Raw genomic sequence first — 20873 nt, forward strand, 5'->3', positions numbered from 1 at the left:
GTCAAAATGTCTGAAAATACCTACTAAATTAGCTCTTGATACCATTATAATACTTGATGGAGCACTTTCCTAATTGGTTGACTGGAAGCAACTGAAAAAAAAAAAAAAAACCACTGAGGAAGTTTATATTCAAAGAGGAAAAAAAAGGCCACTCTAGCCACAAGGGGGAGTAAGAGGCTAATTTCCAAATTGGTGGACCCCTATTTTTTATTAAAACAAATTAGTGGCTGCTTTGCCTATTTCCTTTTTAGAATGTTAAGAGATCTAGGAGTGATAAAATGCTCAGTGACTTTACAGAATAAAGTAAAATTTCTGGGAAAATTAAACACATGCCTTATGTCTACACAAAAGATCATGCAGGACTAGAAATGTGAACTCATACATTATATTTTGCTGAAGAGTTGGTATTAAATTATTTTTTATTAGTGAGTATATGTTATTAAAACATGTTATTAATATTTTAATTATTTGTTATTAAAAGTGGTATTTCTTTTTTTTTTTGGATTGAATAATAAATTGGGAGTTGAATTTTATAGAATCATTGAATTTTAGGACTGTTCTAGAAATCAGCCCACCTTTCATTTTTTAATAGAGCAAAAAACTGAAGCTTAGAGGTTCAGTGGTTTACATTAGGTCATATAGTGAACATGACCATTTCCTGTCTCTTATGTAGTACTACCTTATTTGTAGTTTAAAACGGGATTTTAATACAAGGGAAAGATTAGTCCAAAGGACTAATGGACCACATCTACCACAGCCTCGACCACATCTAACACGGCCTCCACCAGACTGAGTCCGGTACAACTAGATGGTGCCTGGCTACCACCCGTGACTGCTGTGACAGGGATCACAACAGAGGGTCCTGGACAGACCTGGAAAAAAAAAATGTAGAACAAAATTCTAACTTAAAAGGCCCAGACTTACTGGCCTGACAGAGACTGGAGAAACCCCGAGAGTACGGCCCCCCGGGCACTGTTTAAGCTCAGTAATGAAGTCACCCATGAGGTTCACCCTTCAGCCAAAGATTAGACAGGCCCATAAAACAAAACAAGACTAAAGGGACACACCAACCCAGGGGCAAGGACTAGAAGGCAGGAGGGGACAGGAGAGTTGGCAATAGAGAACCCAGGGTTGAGAAGGGAGAGGGTTGATGTGTCATGGGGTGGTTAACTAATATCATAAAACAATATGTGTACCAACTGTTTAATGAGAAACTAGTTTGTTTTGTAAACCTTCATTTAAAGTATAATAAATAAATTTGTTACCATTGAGTCAGTTCTGATTCACAGCAGCCTATAAGGAATATGTTAAATACAGAAAAGCATAGATTGCTCTGTTAAAAAATAAATGTATTTTAGAGTGTGCAATAATAGTAAAAAAAAAAAGTAATGTTTACTGTTACTCATTTTGGTGTTTAGGAGGGATGGGGGTTGTCAGAATGTGTGTGGGGCAAATCACCACTTTAATTTCATTAAAAAACGTCTTGAGTTATGGATGTATTTAGATTATATTTTAGGTTGTATATATATATATTATAATTTTTATTATGCTTTAAGTGAAAGAAATCAAGTTGGGCTATCATACAAAAACTTATGAACACCTTGCTATGTACTCCTAATTGCTCTCTCTGTAATGAAACAGCCCACGCCTTCCCTCTACTCTTCCTCTACGTGTGCGTGCGTTCAGCCAGCCTCTGAACCTCTCATCTCCACTTCAGACAGTAGATGCCAACGTAGTCTCATGTGTCTGCTTGATCCAAGAAGCTCATTCTTCACCAGTATCATTGTCTATCCCATAGTCCAGCCCAATCCCTGTCTGAAGAGTTAGCTTTAGGAATGGTTCCTGTCTTGGGCTAACAGAAGGTCTGGGGACCATGACCTCCGGGATCATTCTAGTCTCAGTCAGACCATTAAGCCTGGCCTTTTTACGAGAATTTGGGGTCTGCATCCCACTTCTCTCCTGCTCCCTCAGGGGTTCTCTGTTGTGTTCGCTGTCAGGGCAGTCATTGGTTGTAGCTGGGGTACCATCTAGTTCTTCTGGTCTCAGGCTAATGTAGTCTCTGCTTTATGTGGCCCTTTCTGTCTCTTGGGCTCATAATTACCCTGTGTCTTTGGTGTTCTTCATTCTCCTTTGCTCCAGGTGGGTTGAGAGCAATTGACGCATCTTAGGTGGCCGCTTGCTAGCTTTTAAGACACCAGATGCCACTCTTCAAAGTTGGATGCAGAATGTTTTCTTAATAGATTTTATTATGCCAGTTGACTTAGATGCCTCCTGAAACCATGGTCCCCAAACTTCCTACCCTGCTACGCTGGCCTTCAAAGCGTTCAGTTTATTCAGGAAACTTCTTTGCTTTTGGTATAGTCCAGTTGTGCTGATCTCTCCTGTATTGTGTGTTGTCTTTCCCTTCACCTAAAATAGTTCTTATTTACTATCTAGTAGCTCTCCCTCCCTCTCCCCTCTCATAACCACCAAAAAATATTCTCTTCTGTGTTTAAATTATTTCTTGAGTTCTTATGATAGTGGTCTTATACAATATTTGTCCTTTTGCCGCTGACTTATTTCACTCAGCATAATGCCTTCCGGATTCATTTTAGGTCTTAAATTTTAATGAGAATTATATTTGAGGGCCCCATCCCTTAGTTTCTTGCCACTTTCTCCGTTTTAATCACATGCATTTTTTGTGCATGATTTGTATAAAAGTAAGGATGTCATACCTTCCTAACATCTCTCTTCATTTGTGTTCGTGGAAGAAAGCCATACTAGTATACAATCTAAAATTGGAACAGGTTATGGAGGCTTGATCATTCTCCCAGCTATGTATTTGATGAGGTGAAGTCAAAGGAGACTGTTACCCAGCTTTATTTTAAAATTGCAGTCCATAAGTTTCTCATTAGCAGTTTGTTCTTTTGCTTTGATATTCTGGGCTGGTAATTTACTCTGGGCTAGTGACATTTTAAGGAGCCCTAATGGTGCAGTAGTTAAAGTGCCTGGCTGCTAACCAAAAGGTTGGTGGTTGGAACTCACTAGCCACTTCTCAGTAGAAAGGCGTGGCAGTCTGCTTCTGTAGAGATTATAGCCTTGGAAATCCTGGGGGGCAGTTATACTCTGTCCTGTAGGGTTGCTGTGAGTCGGAATCGACTTAACAGTAACAGATTTTTAATGACATTTTAAGTATAATTATCTTCGTGGAAATTAAATTTAATTCTGTGACCAGTTAGTGGCATATTCTCTAAGAGAACCTCACCCACACTCCTTATTTTTCTTTACAAGTACATCACTGTGTTTGTGCCATTTCTGTTCCAAATACAAAGGTGATAAAAGAAAACAGATGAGCACAAAAAGGGTACAAGGAAGCAGAGCGAAATGCACTGGTAATCCTATCATCTAGAAATAGTCGTTGTTAAAAAAGATTTCTCTTTAAGATTTTTATAATAATTTTAATATTACATTACTGAAGGGGAAATAGAGTCTGGTTTTCACCTTTTTTTTTAACATATGGTAGTTGTCGTTTCGATGAGTTATAACTTTTTTTTAATTCTTCATTTTGAAATAATTTCAGATTTAGAAAAATAAAAAGAGTTCCTGTATATTTTTTACCTAGATACGCCAAATGTTAATATGTTATATAACTGCTGTATAATTCTCAAAACCAGGTCTGAAACTATAATTGAATTTTATTTTAAATTACATTTGCCCTGGAAAATAATTCAGATAATATAGGATATAAAACGAAAAATGAAACTATTTTGACCTTACCCTACTCCTCAGAGCTAGTGTCTGTTGGTCTTTTATATATCCTTTTGGAAATTTACTGTGGCTGTGAGGTAATTCTATCTTTGAGGAATATAGACTACTAGGATCCTGTACATACTGTTCTGTAAGCTCCTCCTCTCTCCTTTTGATGTATATTGTATGCTTCATTCCATATCATCATCTTAATGTCTTTGTAGTATTCTGTTAAATGGTGTGAAATTTGGTTAGCCAGTTTCTTATTGACAAATTAGGATATTTCCTTTAAAAAACAAAAACTCTGCCTTCGATACTTCAAAACAAAAAACAATTTTGATTCGTGGGGACCCCATATATGTCCGAACAAAAGTGTGTTCTGCAAGGTTTTCAATTGCTGATTTTTCTAAAGTAAGTTGCCAGGCCTTTTTTCCAGGGTGCGTCTGGGTGGATTCAAGTCTGCAACCTTTCTGTTAGCAGCCGAGTGTTCAACTGTTTTGTGCCACCTGAGGACGCTGTATTAGACACTAAAACCCAAAAAAACCAAACCCGTTGCCGTTGAGTCGATTCCAACTCATAGCGACCCTGTAGGACAGAGTAGAACTGTCGCATAGAGTTTCCAAGGAGCAGCTGGTGGATTTGAACCACTGACCTTTCGGTTAGCAGCCGTAGTTACCATCGCCAGGGTTTCCGTCGTAGAGAGGTACAGAAAACATAGGTGAAGCTGAATAGTTGGGGAGAAAGCTTCAAGGAGAGCGTAGGATTAGAACTAGGTATTGAAAAGTGAATGATATTAGGCACAGATTACAGTTATCAAAAGTGTGATCTGTTAACCCCTGGGAGTCTTTTTAGGGGATCCATGAGGTCAGAACTTTTTGTGACTACAGTGTCATTGTTGACATCAGCACTAATGATGCAAGAGAAACAGTGGCTAAACTACTGACACCTTAGCACCAACGACAGGTGTACCAGACTCTGCTAGTAATTGTATTCTGTACCACACACTTGTATTTTAAAACAAAAGTCTAGTTTTACTTAAAAATGTCCTTGAGGCCATAAAATTATTAATCAGCCTTTACATAGACGTGTTACATAGACGTGTTTATTCTGTATGGCAAAATGGGAAGTACAATGGTTTTCTCCCAGAAACTGGTTTGAATCGCCAGTTTCTTTTAACGGAGTACCCTTTTTACTTTAAAGAACAACAGACGTGCCGTGGTTATTCAGACTTGGTATTTGTCAGACATTTTCTTGAAAATGAATGACGTGAACCTGTTGATTCAAGGGAAAAATGGTAGTCTTTGTGGCTAAAGATAAAATTTGACTTTTAAGTAAAAGGGAGACTTTTGGACAACTTAGATTCAATTCCGTGATCTTCACAGCTAACATAACATTGTGAGACTGCGTTTTCTTCACATCAATGAAAACATCACGACAGATTAAATGGATGCAGAAGAAGCTACAAGAGTCTAGCTATCGTCCAGGCATTAATGATATTTTCAAACATTTAAAACAATGCCACTTTTCTCATCAAATATTTTTGTTTTGGAAAGTAGTTATTTTTCAACAAAAAGTTGTTAATATGTACCAGACTTTTTTTAGAATGAATTTTTTTTTGCTTTTAGTTTTCATTTCTGATATGGTAAATATTGATGGATATAATCCATGTAAACAAAAGCCCTTTGGGTCCTCAGTAATTTTTAAGGGCTTAAAAAGGAGTCTTGACCAAAAAGTTTTCGACTATAAATAATGCAGCATTCATTGATACTAAACTCTAGGTTTTTTTCTAGAAAGTGTATCTGTTTTAGAGAGAACAAGTACCACACTTGAAATAAGGTGGCCTTTTTTTTTTTTTTTTAGCAAGGTGGCATTTTTTAAATGTAGAAACCGAGCTCACGTAAGAGCAAGACGCAGAATTAAGGTAGATTTCTGGGTGGGTTTGACTGGTTGATTGAAATGTCATTTTAAAGTTACTGTAGTATAGACATGTTCTTGTGATAATTTGCCTGATTAGCTTACAGAGTACTGTAGTTGGTTAGGGTATGTGGTTCAGATTAAATTGTTGTGCCCCCTCCAAAAGGGAGCCTTGGTGGCACTGTGGTTAAGAGCTTGGCTGCTAACTGAGAGGTCAGCGGTTCGAAGCCATCCAGCGGCTCCACAGGAGAAAGACGTGGTGATCTGCTCCTGTAAAGATTACAGTCTAGGAAACCCAGTGGCAGTTCTGGTTTGTCACATGGGGTCGCTATGAGTCAGAATTGATGCAACAGCACCTTCCAAAAGGATGGTAATTAACACTTCTCTGTTGCTTACTGGAAACCCTAGTGGCATAGTGGTTAAGTGCTATGGCTCCTAGCCAAAAGGTCGGCAGTTCGAATCCGCCAGGCACTCCTTGGAAACTATGGGGCAGTTCTACTCAGTCCTATAGGGTCGCTATGAGTCGGAATGGACTGGACGGCAGTGGGTTTTTTTGTTGCTTACTATGTGCCGACTATTGTAAATGCTTTCTGTATATTTAATTCAAGTCATCCTCACAACAAACCCTGTGTGTTGCCTACTACTTAGATTACCCTTTTTAAGATGACAAACCTGAGGCCCAGGGAGATTTTGGTACTTTGTCCAGAGTGACACAGTGAACTGCGATTTCAACTGAAGCAGCCTTTCAGTTAGTAGTTTATATAATTCCTTAATTTTAATGGACTCTGAAGTCAAAGCATTGATGTTTTTGGATTAAGGCATGTGTTAGAAACTATTAATAAATATATCCTGTCCTGGATAAACTGACTGGCTTGCGGGGGAGAAAAATGGAACTTGATCTCACATTTCTTAAGTGTTTTCACAACTTATGAGGTAATTGTTACAGTAAAGAGGGGAAAAAAAGCTCTTATCTCCAAGATCTCAAATTCAACATAATTCATCCATTGATTAGGTGGTTTAGTGCCCTTTTTCAGAACCGTATCATGTGTTTAGCTCAGGATTATGAACCATTTACTGAGAGGGATTAGAAATGTGCTTGTGTTCCAATATTGAGGAAATAAGATTCTGATTTACTCTGGTGGTATCCTACTGCTGAGTACATTTAAGACTTCGTATTCCACTTAAAATTATTAGGGTGACTACTATATAAAGTCAGAATGTGCATTAAGCAGAATTCAGGAAATTAATCCTAGGTATTTTTTAAAATGCTGGCCATGGTATCTTTAAAAGACAGTGGCCACATAGAATTCCCAAGGAGTAGCTAGTGAATTCGAACTTCTGACCTTCTTTCTGGTCAGCAGTCAGGTTCTTAACTATCGCCCCACCAGTGCTGCAAATAAAAGTTAACTGGGAGAAAAAATAAAAGCATGTATGTATTTTGAAATAAATTTTAGTAAAAAAAAAAAAAAAATTTTAAAAGTGTAATAAAAACAAAAAAATGAGTTGTGAATTTCTTGATCAAACGTATTTCAAGATTTATATGGCTTAACATTGTAGCCTCAGTTTACTGTTTGAGTGTAAGAAGTTCTCAGTTAAATTTTGTTTGAGCTGAAAATCTTTCTGTTGTAAATTGCATTTAGGTAAGAGTCGATTTACTATTTTGTATGAATTTTACATGTGGCAGGTACATCAGTAGTCAGCCTAACCCTACTTTTACAGTTCAAGTTATGACTCGTGGTCTACTTTGCTTTACTTATATAATGCTGTACTCACCCCCTTTTTAATTCAGGTTCTTGAAATGTCCCAGAATCATTACTGCTTTCATTTTACTACAGTAGTTAAACAGAGTGTAGGAGGTTTCATTGTATCTCTAACCTGGGATATTCTCTGAATTTTTTTGTGTACTATAAAAATGGCTGCTATCAGTCTTTTCCTCCCATCTTCTACTCTGCTTGCTTTGCCTGCCACCGCTGCTTTCTGATAGGAGCTGCTTTCTTTTTTCCTTTGTTCCCACTCTTCCTTCTCTTTTCCCTACATTTGCCACTCTATTCTAGCTTCCAAATCTGGAAAGTTTAACTTTTATTATTCTTTGGTCATTTTGACAAATTAACACAATTGCTTTTTTGTTAGAATTAATTCAGTGAACTCTGTTTTCCATTATAATTGAAAGAGACCACATGAGATTTAGGAATCCAGTTTGCAAATACCCAAGTGATCCTCCAGTTCTTTAAACCTCTGTAAGAATAGTGAAGCTTGCTGTCTAAGTGGCCTGTTCCAATTTTGGACCGCTCTAATGTTTTTTTCTCATATTGAACAGGAATCTGCCTCTTGGTAAATTAGCACTGGTCTTGTCTCCTGGAGGCATTGCCATGTCATACCTAAATCTCTGATTGCTTCCTTTAATACGCATGACAATTTCTAGTTTCCTTACGGTTTCTACTTGCTGTCCTGTATATTCTGTAGTTTTTGTTAATGTCTGTCTTGATACATTTTTAAAGAAACAATATAGTTTAGCAAGAATTCTCAACAAAATTGCAGCCAATAAAATACAACAGCATAACAGGAAAATAATACATCATGACCAAGGGGAATTTATACCAGGTTTGTAAAGATGGTTCAACATTAGAAAGTCATGATCAATGTAACCAACCACATATATAAAACAAAGAACAAGAATCACATGATCATTTCAGTTGATGCAGAAAAGCTATTTGATAAAGTCCAACGCCTGTTCTTGATTAAAACTCTCAACAAAATTGGAATAGAAAGGGAAATCCTTCAGCGTAATTAAGGGCATATGTATTAAACCAACTGCCACCATTATTCTCAAGAGAGAGAGTCTGAAAGCATTCCCTTTGGAAGAGACACCAGACAAGGATGCCCTTTATCATTGCTCTTATTCAATATTGTACTGGAAGTCTTAGCTAGAGCAGAAAGGGCAATAAAGGGCATACAAATAGTATCCCTATTCGTAGATGACATGACCACATGCATAGAAAATCCTACAGACTCCACAGGAGATCTACTGGAACTAATAGAAGAATTGAGCAAAATGGCAGGGTACGAGATCAACATACAAAAATCAGTTGGATTCCTCTGCACCAGCGAGAACTCGGAAAATGAAATCAGGAAAACAATACCATTTACAATAGCCCCCAAAAGAGGAAATACTTAGGAATTGATCTAACTAGAGATAATAGAAGACTTACACAAAGAAAACTACAAAACGCTACTGCAAGAAACCAAAAGAGACCTACATAAATGGAAAAACATATCATGATCATGGATAGGAAGACAACGTTGTGAAGATGTCAGTACTACATAAAGTGGTCTACAAATATAATGCAACCCCAATCCAAATTCCAACATTAGTCTTTAATGAGATGGAAAAACTAGTCACCAACTTCAAATGGAAAGGGATAGAGGCCCCAGATAAGCAAAGCATTATTGATGAAGAACAAAGTAGGAGGCCTCAAACTCCCTGATTTCAGAACCTTTTGTACAGCCATGGTAGTCAGAACAGCCTCATAGCGGAACAACAACAGACATGTAGACCAATGGGACAGAATCGAGAAGCCAGAAGTAAATTCATCCACTTATGGACAACTGATCTTCGACAGAGGGTTGAAGTCCATTAAATGGGGAAGAGAGAGTCTTTCTAACAAATGGTGCTAGCAAAATTGGATATCCATTTGCAAAAAAATGAAAGAAGAAGCATACCTCACACCATACACAAAAACTAACTCAAAATGGATGAAAGACCTAAATGTAAAACCCAAAACTATAAAGTTCATGGAAGAAAAATAGGAACAACACTAGAGGCCTTAATATATGACAAATAGAATATCCGACATAACTAAAAATACACAAATAGCGGAAGGTAAACTAGATCTCCTAGAAATTAGACACCTAATATTCATCGAGATTAAAAAGAGAACCTCCAGACTGCAGAAAAATCTTTTAGCTATGACATATTCAACAAGGGTCTAATCTCTATAATTTATAGAGGACTTTGGTGCTTCAGCAATGAAAAGATAAGCCAGTGAAAAAATGGGCAAAGGATATAAACAGATGCCTCACCAAAGAAGATATTCCAGGTGCATAACAAACACATTGAAGAGATGCTCATAATCATTAGCCATTAGAGAAATGCAAATCAAAACTACAATGAGACACCATCTCACACCAGCAGTGATGGCACTGATCAAAAAAGAAGACAACAAATATTGGCAATATTGTGGGGAGACTGGTGCTCTTACACGCTGCTGGTGGGAATTTAAAGTGGTATAACTACTATGGAAAGTGGTATGGTACATTGATCCAGCAATCTTACTCCTAGGTATATATTCTAGGAAAATAATAGCAGTGACAGTAGACGTGCACACCCATGTTCATTGCAGCACTATTCACAATAGCAAAAAGATAGAATCGAAGTGCCCATTAGATGGATGGATAAGCAAAATGTACATATACACAATGGAATACTGTGCAACGATAAACTGATGAATCTGCAAAACATCTCACAACATGTATAAATCTGGAGGACGTTATGCTGAGTGAAATAGTCAATCACAAAAGGACAAATGTTGTATAAGACCAGTATTATAAATAGTCTAGGTTTACACAAACTTTTTTGGTGGTTACCAGGGACGGGAGGAGGAGGGAAGGAAAATCACTAGAGAGTAGACACATGTTAACTTTGGTGAAGGGAAAAGCAGTACACAGTATGGCGGAAATCACAGCTTAACCAAGGCAAGGGAAGATGCTGGGGGGTACACAAGAATAAAAGGCAATGAGGGTAAATACTATATAACATACACAGTCCTGCAACAGCAGTGATAATGAGTGGATACATATGTAGATACGTAGTATACCCACATGCATATATAGGTTGGGCTATGGATATTTCTACATATGTATTCATACGTGCTGCATGTATATTCACATATATAATAGACTGCATGGGCGTAGTCATAGGAAACAACCTAACCATAACCAGAAACCTCACAGGACTGAGTTACTGGGCTTGAAGGCTAAGGACCATAGTCTCGGGGCACATCTAGGTCAATTGGCATAATAACAGTTCATAAAGAAAACATTGTACATCCTACTTTGGTGAGTAGCATTTGGATCTTAAAAGCTTACAAGCAGCCATCTAAGGTACAACTGTTGGTCTGTTTCCATCTGAAGCAAAGGAGGGTGAAGAAAACTAAAGACTCAAGGAAACGATTAGTCCAAAGGACTAAGGGACGACAGGAACCACAGCCTCCACCAGCCTGAGCCCAGAAGGACTAGATGGTACACAGTTAACTGCTACCAGCTGCTCTGACCAGGGACACAATAGAAGATCCTGATCAGAGTAGGGGAAAAAACAGGTAGAGCAAAATTCATAAAAGACCAGATTTTCTGGTCTGAGAGAGACTAGAGAAACCCCTGAGACAAGAGTCCTTAGAAACCCTTCTAACTAGGAACTGAAGCCATTTCTGGAGATGACCTTTCAGCCAAATTATAGACCTGTAAACTAAACGATAACACCTTGAGGAAAGTGGTTCTTAGAACAGCCATCTGTTTGAGACCAAAAGGGCAACATACACCCAAAAGCAAAGATGAGAATTCAGGGAAGGGGCAGGAAAACCAGACAAACTCAGGGTGGTAATGGGGAGGGTGCTGACACATTGCTAGGAGTGCAACCTATCTCATGGCACAATCTGTATAAATTAATGAATGGAAAACTAATGCTCTGTAAACATTTACCTAAGGCACAATTTTAAAAAAAATCACATTCTATATTTGATCTCATTGGCACAGTACAGAACTGAATCTTTTTCCTTAATTTAGATTCCTAATTGTATTAATGTGTTATGGGATCACATCCTTTTTCACAGTCATGTCAGTATTGAGGCAGAGAAATTGTAGCATAAATGTTAGGAGTACAGGTCACATTGCCTAGTTTAAGTTTCAGTTTCACAAGATACCCGTTGCCATCGAGTCTATTCTGACTCATAACAACCCTGTAGGACAGAGTAGAATTGCCCCATAGTGTTTCCAAGGAGCGGCTGGTAGAGTCAAACTGCCAGTCTTTTGGTTAGCAACCCAGCTCTTAACCACTGTGCCATGAGGGCTCCTCCACAAGGTAGCTGTGGTTTTGAGTAAGTTATGTTCCATTGCTGTGCCTCATTGTCCTCTATAAGATGAGGATAATTTGTTTCTACCTCACAGACAGTGTTATGGAAAGATCAGATTAAGTGGTCTGTAGAAAGTACATGGATCTATACATGGATCAAGAGGCAGTCGTTCGAACAGAACACTGCATTTTCTCTCAGCTTTCAGAGGTGTGTGTTCTAATCCCTACTGTACAGATGAGAAGACAACTGAATCACTAAGATTAAGTAGGTCACACAATTTGGAGTACCACAGTTTAAACCCATACTGACTTCAAAACTGCTATGTTATGCTATTTCCCAAAGTTTAATGAGTAATGCATAGAAGTGGAAAAAGCCTGGTCACTTTTCTAAGTGAAAAACAAAAAAACCCCACCTACTGTTTAACTGTCTTTTGCTGTTTGGGGTGTATCCCCAAAGAGCAACCATAAGTGTTTGTAGAATAGTATGGGGTTCAAAGTACAGAATGTTTTTTTCATTTGGCAGGTCTTTGAGTATGAAGGTATGGGTGTGATGTAATAAAAATTTTGTTATCCTGACCAAAGTGCTCCTTCTGATTTCAGGCCTGTAGTTACAAATGTTGATTAGAATAATCACAAGCCATTTCAAATCATTTCAGGTTGGCTTTTCACACCTCCAATGCAACTTGGCCGTTAGAGGTAATTTAAAAATTAAGTTAATTTAAAAGCATTTTCAAACTATATTTTGCATGTAGGTAGGTGATATATATGTTTGTATATATACACGTACATATAAATGTGTATGTGGAGCCCTGGTGGCACAGTGGTTAAGTGTTAAGTCCGCTTGCTACTTGGAAACAGCATGGAAGGCAGTTCTACTCTGTTCTATAGGGTCACTATGAGTCGGAATCGACTCAATGGCAACAGGGTTACGTATATGTGTGTGTATGTATATATACACCAAAGTACTGTGTGACTGCCTTCAGAATAGAGACCAAGAATTAGATATTTTTTCCTTGAAAGGATTGATTTATTTGGGGCTCAACCCAGTTGCACAATTGACTTTACCTTGATTTCCAGAGTATGCTTAAGAAAAAGGGAGTGGTTTTTGTTTTTATTTTGTTTTTAACTTTGCCTAGTTCTACTACTAGTTTTTTCTTTATCTTTTTCTCCCTTTAAAAAAAAAAAAATTATCCCTTCTTCCCTCCTCCATACACTAAGGTGAAAACTATGTGGATAACAAACAGTGGTCTCACTTTCTGCTTCAGTTGTACAATATAATTATTAGCATGTTAGGATTTAATTTAGTTTACATTTTTTAGGATTTTGAATAGAATTATAGGATGAAGTCCTAATTTTATTTCTTGTCTCAGGTAATCTGTAAACATGTGTCTTTATTAGTTAAAAATCACTATACTGAAATGAAAGGTCTATTATTCAGATCTGTAATTCTCATAATCATACCACTATTTTAATTTAGTTAGAAAAAAAGGTAAAACTTAGACTTTGAGCAGCTTTTTACCTATTGTAAGTATAACTTGGATTGTGTTATATGAACTTAAATAGTTTTGTTCTCCTTTCTCTGACACAGCCTGTGGTAGTATCTATTACAGTATTGGTTTCTGCTTCAGTAATACTACTCCAGAGAATCCAGAAGGTTGATCTTTTGTGTTCTCTTGTCTTTCCCATTCTAATGTCATGTCTACATTTAAATGGAAAGTTTGCCAGCTTGTTAGAACATGTTCCTAAATAAGAGATTGTGCTTCACATTCATGGGGAAACATGTAGGTTTTATCAGCATGTAAATAACATTGGCAAGGATTAATACTCAAATGTATCATCCTTAAATAATAAACTGAACCCTTGCTGAAACCTGTCCTGGGTGACCCTGCTGGTAGTTGAAATACATACCTCTGGCATGGGTATTTTAAATATTTCTGCCCAGGCGTTTTGCTTCTAAACCACAAAGTCATGTGCCTTCTGCACTTAAAATTGTACTATTGACAGGCAATACCAGGATATTAACATTTTAAAACTTTTAGTCTATAGAATGATCTTAAGAAATGCAAATTGTTTTAAATTTATTACTCTTTCTTTTCCTTCTAAGTCTCTTTTGGAAAAGTTCTTGATCCCCAACGCTTCACAAGCAGAGAGCAAAGTCTTCTACTTGAAAATGAAAGGAGACTACTACCGTTACTTGGCTGAGGTTGCTGCTGGTGATGACAAGAAAGGTATGCTGTTTTATAAGTCTGTTTCATTGAATTTGTATAAAATAAGACTCTATGAAGTCTGTATCTGAAGCATATTTTTTGTTTTTAAAATGCTTATAACACTGAATAAGCTGTAATGTTCTTAAATATTTTTTTCTAGTCCCAAGAATATTTATCTACTACCTAATACGATGTTCTAAAATGTATGCTTTCTGAAAAGATAGTTTTGTGCAAGGAATGTTTCCACGCCGTTTTAAGAAATAGTGGTCACAACAAAGCTATAGAGCAGGGCAAACTTTTTAAAAATGTAATAATGCTGAGATGATTACAAAGTTGTTTTTATCTTGACATGGCCAGTGGCTAGTGTGATATTCCAGGAGGAGCTCCCTATTTTTTTTTTTTGTTGTTGTTGTTGCTGAAGGGTGTTACCAGTTTAATATTTCAGAAGATACGTTGGCTATTAAAGGTTTGGGTTGATGGATGAAGATGAAGTGCAAGCTTCATCAGTACATTTTGGTGTGTTTTATTTTCCAGGGATTGTGGATCAGTCGCAACAAGCATACCAAGAAGCTTTTGAGATCAGCAAAAAGGAAATGCAACCAACGCATCCTATCAGATTGGGTCTGGCCCTTAACTTCTCTGTGTTCTATTATGAGATTCTGAACTCCCCGGAGAAAGCCTGCTCTCTTGCAAAGACAGTATGTATTTTACCTGTTTTGTGAAAATTTAATAATCCTCATTATTTGAGCACTAAAATATACTTTTTTATCATAGGCTTTTGATGAAGCCATCGCTGAACTTGATACATTAAGTGAAGAGTCATACAAAGACAGCACGCTAATAATGCAGTTACTGAGAGACAACTTGACAGTAAGTCCATAACAGCATCATTAATGGTTTTATTAAAGTGTTTAAAATACGCACTTAAAACTGAAGATACTTAACTCTAAGATGTTACTAAAGACATGAGAGTAACTCAGTAATGTTTTATATCTAACATGTCTAACATGATTTATCTATATTAGCAGTTACTTTGGGTTTTATGCAATTTAAGGTCCAGATTTTAGTTGTCTTTTAAGCATTGTTCCATGGAGCTAACTAGAGTATATTGAACTCTTAGGCCACTATTTAAAATTGGTCTCTGAATTTGAGGCAGTATTCATGAGAATCATATGTAACTTCTATAAGATTTGGTTAATGAGGTTTAAGAGATTATGTTTTATAGATAATTAAAAAGAATATTTCCAGTCTCTTTTATTAAATATCCTGTCTGCTGTTAAAACTGTGAGCAAAACTACCTTACAGAAACTGGAGTATTAAACCAAGGACACTTTAATTAGTTACAAGCCTAATCACATAGACCATTTATTTCACATTTCAATCTAAGTGATTATATTTTTTTTTTCCATTTTAGTCACAGAAGAGTTGAGTTTTTAGGGATCAAAAGTGTATTCTGAGACTGTATTTAAATTCCATTTAAAAAGGTACATAAGGTTTTTTGTCCATGAAGTTCCCTCCTTATTTATATCGAAATAGACAGCTGTTGTTGAGCCCATGTAATTCATAGGGACAGACTTGCCCAGTTCTGTGTCATCCTCACAGTCGCCAGCATGCTCGAGTCCATCACTGCAGCTGTTTTGTCATTCCACCTCACCTGAGGGCCTCCCATGTCCTCCACTAGCGGTTGATCTCATCTGATGACGAACCCAAGGCAAGAGAGGTGGACAGTGTTCTGTTGTGATCCTTAACATTTTCATTGACTAATTTTCAGAAGTAGATCTCCAGGCCTGTCATCTTTCAAGTCTGTCTTAAGTCTGGAAGCTCCGCTGAAACCTGTCCTGGGTCACCCTTCTGGTATTTGAAATACCTGTGGCATACCTTTCAGCATTACAGCAACATGCAGGTTGCCACAGTATGACAAACTGCCAGATGGGTGGTGGCATATAGACGTGTAAGGCATTAATAACTTCAACTAGAATTTTTCAGATACTCCACAGAATCCAAATGGAAATCTTTTTTGGCCTAGTCTTTTACTAAAAAAAAAGACTTATTATGGAATGTCATAATTGTCCTTCATGTATATACTCCAGATTAAAAAGAAGAACCATAATGCCATGATCACAGTAAAGAAATCAACAATAATCTCTTTATAACATTAAACATCTAAATAGTGTTCAAATTCCAATTATCTCTCCCCTTCTTTTCTTAACAGTGTATTTGAATTAGAAGCCAAATAAGGTCCACACATAGCAATGGGTTGAGTCTCCTTCGCCCTTAGAGTTTTCCCATTCTTCTCCTTACAGATTAAATATTAAATTTAAAGTTTTTAGGCTTAAGTGAAAGAATTACCAAGTATTTGCTATGTGTCAGATAGAAATCTAGGATTTGGAGATCCATGCTCTAGGAGCTTATAGCCTAGCTTTTACTGGCTTCTGTTAGTTTAGAGCCATTTCTCTTTTGGGACTCAGGATTGTTATTTATATATGTTTCAGTTTTATTCTAGTCTGCTGCCTATTTTCTACAAACCAGTTCTACATTCTAGTGCTGAATATTCTCAGTGAATGAGTTTTTTGAGCAGTATTGCATAATTGTTTATATTAAAAAAATTTTAAGAAAGTATAATTGGTTTCTGTCTACAAACGTTAAGAGTTTTGTTTTAGGCAAGAGGATAAGCTACAGTTCCTTAAAAAGAATGAAAGGCTCTTTTTATCTATATCAAATGAAAGAAGCACTTCAATTCAGTAATTTTAATATTAAGAATTTTTTTTTTTTCACTGATTTGCAGCGATGAGGTAGTTTGTCATTCTGAAAGGTGGAGCTTGGAACCTAGTTACTGTATTGTGTTGTCATCGCTTTTCAAGGGGGCCTGATTTAACTGCCAGTTGAGTTTTGGTTTTAATATAACATGGTATTAATGAAAAGTATACTGTCACAGCTGAGTCTGAGTAAGAGGAAAATCAAGGTTCTGGTTCTGCTCTATCATTATATGTTCATGTGCCTTCTGAGCCCTAGTAGTACCAGCTGTTATCATTATAGGTTGATTGGATCATTTATCGAAGTGGAAAAATTTTGCCAAAACTTACCGCAGTATTTGAGTCTAAATCTGTTTGAACAGTATTAGCAACACATAAACCTGGGAAGAGAAGTATCTTATATCAAACTTTTATGTGTTTATGTGGGAGATTCAAGAATCTTTGAAGACTGGAACTAGAAAAGAGACATTAGAGACGATTTCATCTTGTGGTATAAATCTCCTCGTCTAACAAAAGCACACAGGCTCAGAGAGATCATTTGGGTAGCACTGTGACCTTGCGAGAAGTCTCCTTTCCAGGACAGAGATATATTTGGTTAATAATGATCAGATCCCTGGTGGCACAGTGGTTAAGAATTTGGCTGCTAACCAAAAGGTTGGCAGTTTGAATCCCCCAGCCGCTCTTTGGAAACCCTGTGGGGCAGTTCTACTCTGTCCTGTAGGGTCGCTGTGAGTGGGAATCACCTCAATGGCAATGAGTCTGGATTTTTTTTTCAATTGGGGAGAAGTGTTTAATGATAATTTTGGGAGATAGAAAATTAGGAGGAGTTTTTTTTTTTTTTTTCTCATTTTTCTGTGAATAAGCAACAAAAAATTTAAGATCATTTTGAATCAGTCCTTTTATAATTACTTTTTAAAGTTTTTATATAGTGGCAAAACCTTTTTGTATATTGAATCAGCTGAAGTAAGCACTTTTCAAGTTTTTTAACCTACATTTTTTAATCTGTTCAAAAACTAACATTAATGAAAAAAAATTAATAATAGAATTATCCTACCACTATGGGACAAAAACTTTTTTTTTGATCTCTTAAAAGATTTGGTTCTTACCTTATTTTGTGTTCAGTCTTTAATTTTGAGCTATATAAACTCACGAAAGTACGTTTTTCTAAGTTAAAATGTCAGAAAAGCTAAAGTTGTGGTTTAACTCAGAGTTGATGCTGGCTTTTGAATTTCATGGCGTGTTGGGTTCTTTTTTGGAATGAGAGTTTTAGTCTCACCTCTGCCAAGGTAGAGCATTCAACCTTAGCTCCTAGTCAAGGGTCAAGTTAGATGATTCTGCTTTAGTTGCACTCTGTTAGTATATCACATCTCTCCCGTTGGGGCTCTTCAGGACAATGTTATATTCTGACAGCAGTTGATACTTTGTCTTTTGTAATATTTATCTTTATGGTTTCTTCTGTTTTCTCTTCACTTTCTATGAATAAGAGTTTCCTATATATACTGACTTTTGTTATTTGAAGATGACTCTGCTGTATACTTACTAAGCTTAGAAAATGGTTAGAGGGAAATAAATGCCTTGAGGTGTTTTGTATTTGAGTTATCTTCAATGCTGGTATCTTTTTAAGAAAGACATCCAACTAAAACCATGTTTGCATTCTGGTACCTTGGCATATATATGAAAAATTTTGTTTTTTTTTGAAAATGAAAAATCTTTCCTTCTCTTAACAGTTGTGGACATCGGATACCCAAGGAGACGAAGCTGAAGCAGGAGAAGGAGGGGAAAATTAACCGGCCTTCCAACTTTTGTCTGCCTCATTCTGAAATTTACACAGTAGACCATTTGTCATTCATGCTGTCCCACAAATAGTTTTTTGTTTACGATTTATGACAGGTTTATGTTACTTCTATTTGAATTTCTATATTTCCCATTTGGTTTATGTTTAATATTAGGGGAGTAGAGCCAGTTAATATTTAGTGAGTTACTTGTTTTCACCTTGAGATGGCCAATATGGGGATGTGGAATTTTTATACAAGTTATAAATGTTTGGCGTAGTACTTTTGGTACATTGTGGCTACACAAGGGCCAGTGTTAAAACTGCTTCCATGTCTAAGCAAAGAAAACTGCCTACATATTGGTTTGTCCTGGTGGGGGATAAAGGGATAATTGGTTCCAGTCACATGTGTAGTTATTGTGGGTACTTTAAGGTTTGGAGCACTAATAAGGCTGTGGTAGAAATAGATATCCCATGGATAGTACATGTTGAACCATGTTTATCTATGGAATACACAATCTCAGTGTGCACACCTTTGACTACAGCTGCAGACGTGTTCCTTTAGACAAAGTTGTGACCCAATTTACTCTGGAGAAGGGCAGAAACGGTTCACATTCCATTATTTGTAAAGTTACCTGCTGTTTGCTTTCATTATTTTTGCTACACTCATTTTATTTGTATTTAAATATTTTAGGCAACCTAAGAACAAATGTACAAGTAAAGATGCAGTAAAAATGAATTGCTTGATATCCATTACATCATGTATATCAAGCACAGCAGTAAAACAAAAAACCCATATATTTAACTTTTTTTTAGGTTTTTTGCTTTTGTGATTTTTTTTTTTTTTTGATACTTGCATAACATGCATGTGCTGTAAAAATAGTTAACAGGGAAATAACTTGAGATGATGGCTAGCTTTGTTTAATGTCTTATGAAATTTTCATGAACAATCCAAGCATAATTGTTAAAAACATGTATTAAGTTGATGTAAGTGGAATAAAAGTTTTATGAATGGACTTTTCAACTACTTTCTCTATAGCTTTTCATGTAAATTAGTTTTTTGGTTCTGAAACTTCTCTAAAGGAAATTGTACATTTTTGGAAATTTATTCCTTATTCCCTCTTGGCAGCTAATGGGCTTTTACCAAGTTTAAATACAGAGTTTATCATAATGACAAACATACTACTAATATAACTACTACTCTTGCCAACCATGACCCATTCTCTCCTCTTTCCCCTCTCAAAAAAACTAGTTTCTATTTTTGGAGGGAGATTGAACAGAAAAAAGTAATGTGTTCCATTTAAATTTTGGTATATGGCATTTTCTGATGTAGGAAGCCACAATGTTCTTGGCTCATTGTGACATTGGGTAGCATTAACTGCAAGTTTTGTGCTTCCAAATCACTTTTGGTTTTTAAAAATTTCTTGATATTCTTAGAGCCTGCCTTCAGTTTTGATCCTTTTATTCTATTTGTCAGGTGCACAGGATTACCTTCCTTTTTTAGCCTTCTGTCTTGTCACCAACCATTTCTACTTGGTGGCCATGTACTTGGGAAAAGGCCGCATGATCTTTCTGGCTCCACTCAATGTCTAAGAGACCCTGCTTCCTTTGCTTGCATCCCACAAACTACTTCCTTCATCCTTTTACTACAGCAAATCTCCTTAGTTGATGAGATTGTGTTAATCTCCCCGTAAGCCCTACCTATCCTGAATGGTCCGTCGTCGTCTGCCCTTAAATCCTTTCTCCTCCTCTATTCTCTAAATAATGATGGGGCTAAGTTATACCCAAAGCTCACCCTATTTCCTCAGTACCTTGCAGAAAACACCAAACAAAAATACCATTTTAAAAGAGGTGTATTTTTTTTTTTCTTTTAGAATGTAAGCTCCTCAAGAGCAAGGACAATGTTTTCTGTATGTTTATTGTGCCTAGTACACTGTAAATGCTCAATAAATATTGATGATGGGAGGCAGTGAGTCTTGATGATAAGGCTGAGAAACTGAGATTCCAAATACTGTTTTGTTGCTTGTTCCAGTATGACCTCAGATTAAATTGGGAAGTACCGGCCCCTTTGGACAATTGTCCCAAATATTATCTTCAAATAAAAGTACAATGGAGGCCTGAGGGTCTTTGTTTCAAGGGGAAAAGATCTCATGCATTTGGTACATCATCATGCATCTTCATTCATAGCTCTTTTTAGCTTGCGTATTAATTTGCTCCTGACCCCAGGCCAAGAAGGTGAAATAATTTTATAGCTAAGGAAAATGAAGCGAGACTGAGGAGACGGATCTCATCCAATTAAGTTATAAATAAAATCTGAAACATGTCACATCTGCCTATTAGCTATTTATGTTCATCACTCATCTAGTTTGAATCTGAAA

General features: G+C 36.7%; 1 protein-coding gene across 2 annotated transcripts in view; it reads left to right on the forward strand.

The window, feature by feature from the left end:
• The window catches only part of YWHAZ (tyrosine 3-monooxygenase/tryptophan 5-monooxygenase activation protein zeta), a 34817-nt gene extending 14207 nt beyond the window's left edge, over positions 1 to 20610 (forward strand). For both annotated transcript variants that reach the window (XM_049853814.1, XM_049853815.1), the window contains exons 3-6: positions 13869 to 13992; positions 14506 to 14669; positions 14746 to 14841; positions 18452 to 20610. In XM_049853814.1, the coding sequence (XP_049709771.1) occupies positions 13869 to 13992; positions 14506 to 14669; positions 14746 to 14841; positions 18452 to 18511 (444 nt within the window). In that variant the 3' untranslated portion in view covers positions 18512 to 20610. The remainder of the gene's footprint in view (positions 1 to 13868; positions 13993 to 14505; positions 14670 to 14745; positions 14842 to 18451) is intronic.
• The last annotated feature ends 263 nt before the right edge of the window (positions 20611 to 20873 follow it).

Source organism: Elephas maximus, chromosome 15, assembly GCF_024166365.1.
Source record: "Elephas maximus indicus isolate mEleMax1 chromosome 15, mEleMax1 primary haplotype, whole genome shotgun sequence".
In the NCBI taxonomy this organism is placed as follows: domain Eukaryota; kingdom Metazoa; phylum Chordata; class Mammalia; order Proboscidea; family Elephantidae; genus Elephas; species Elephas maximus.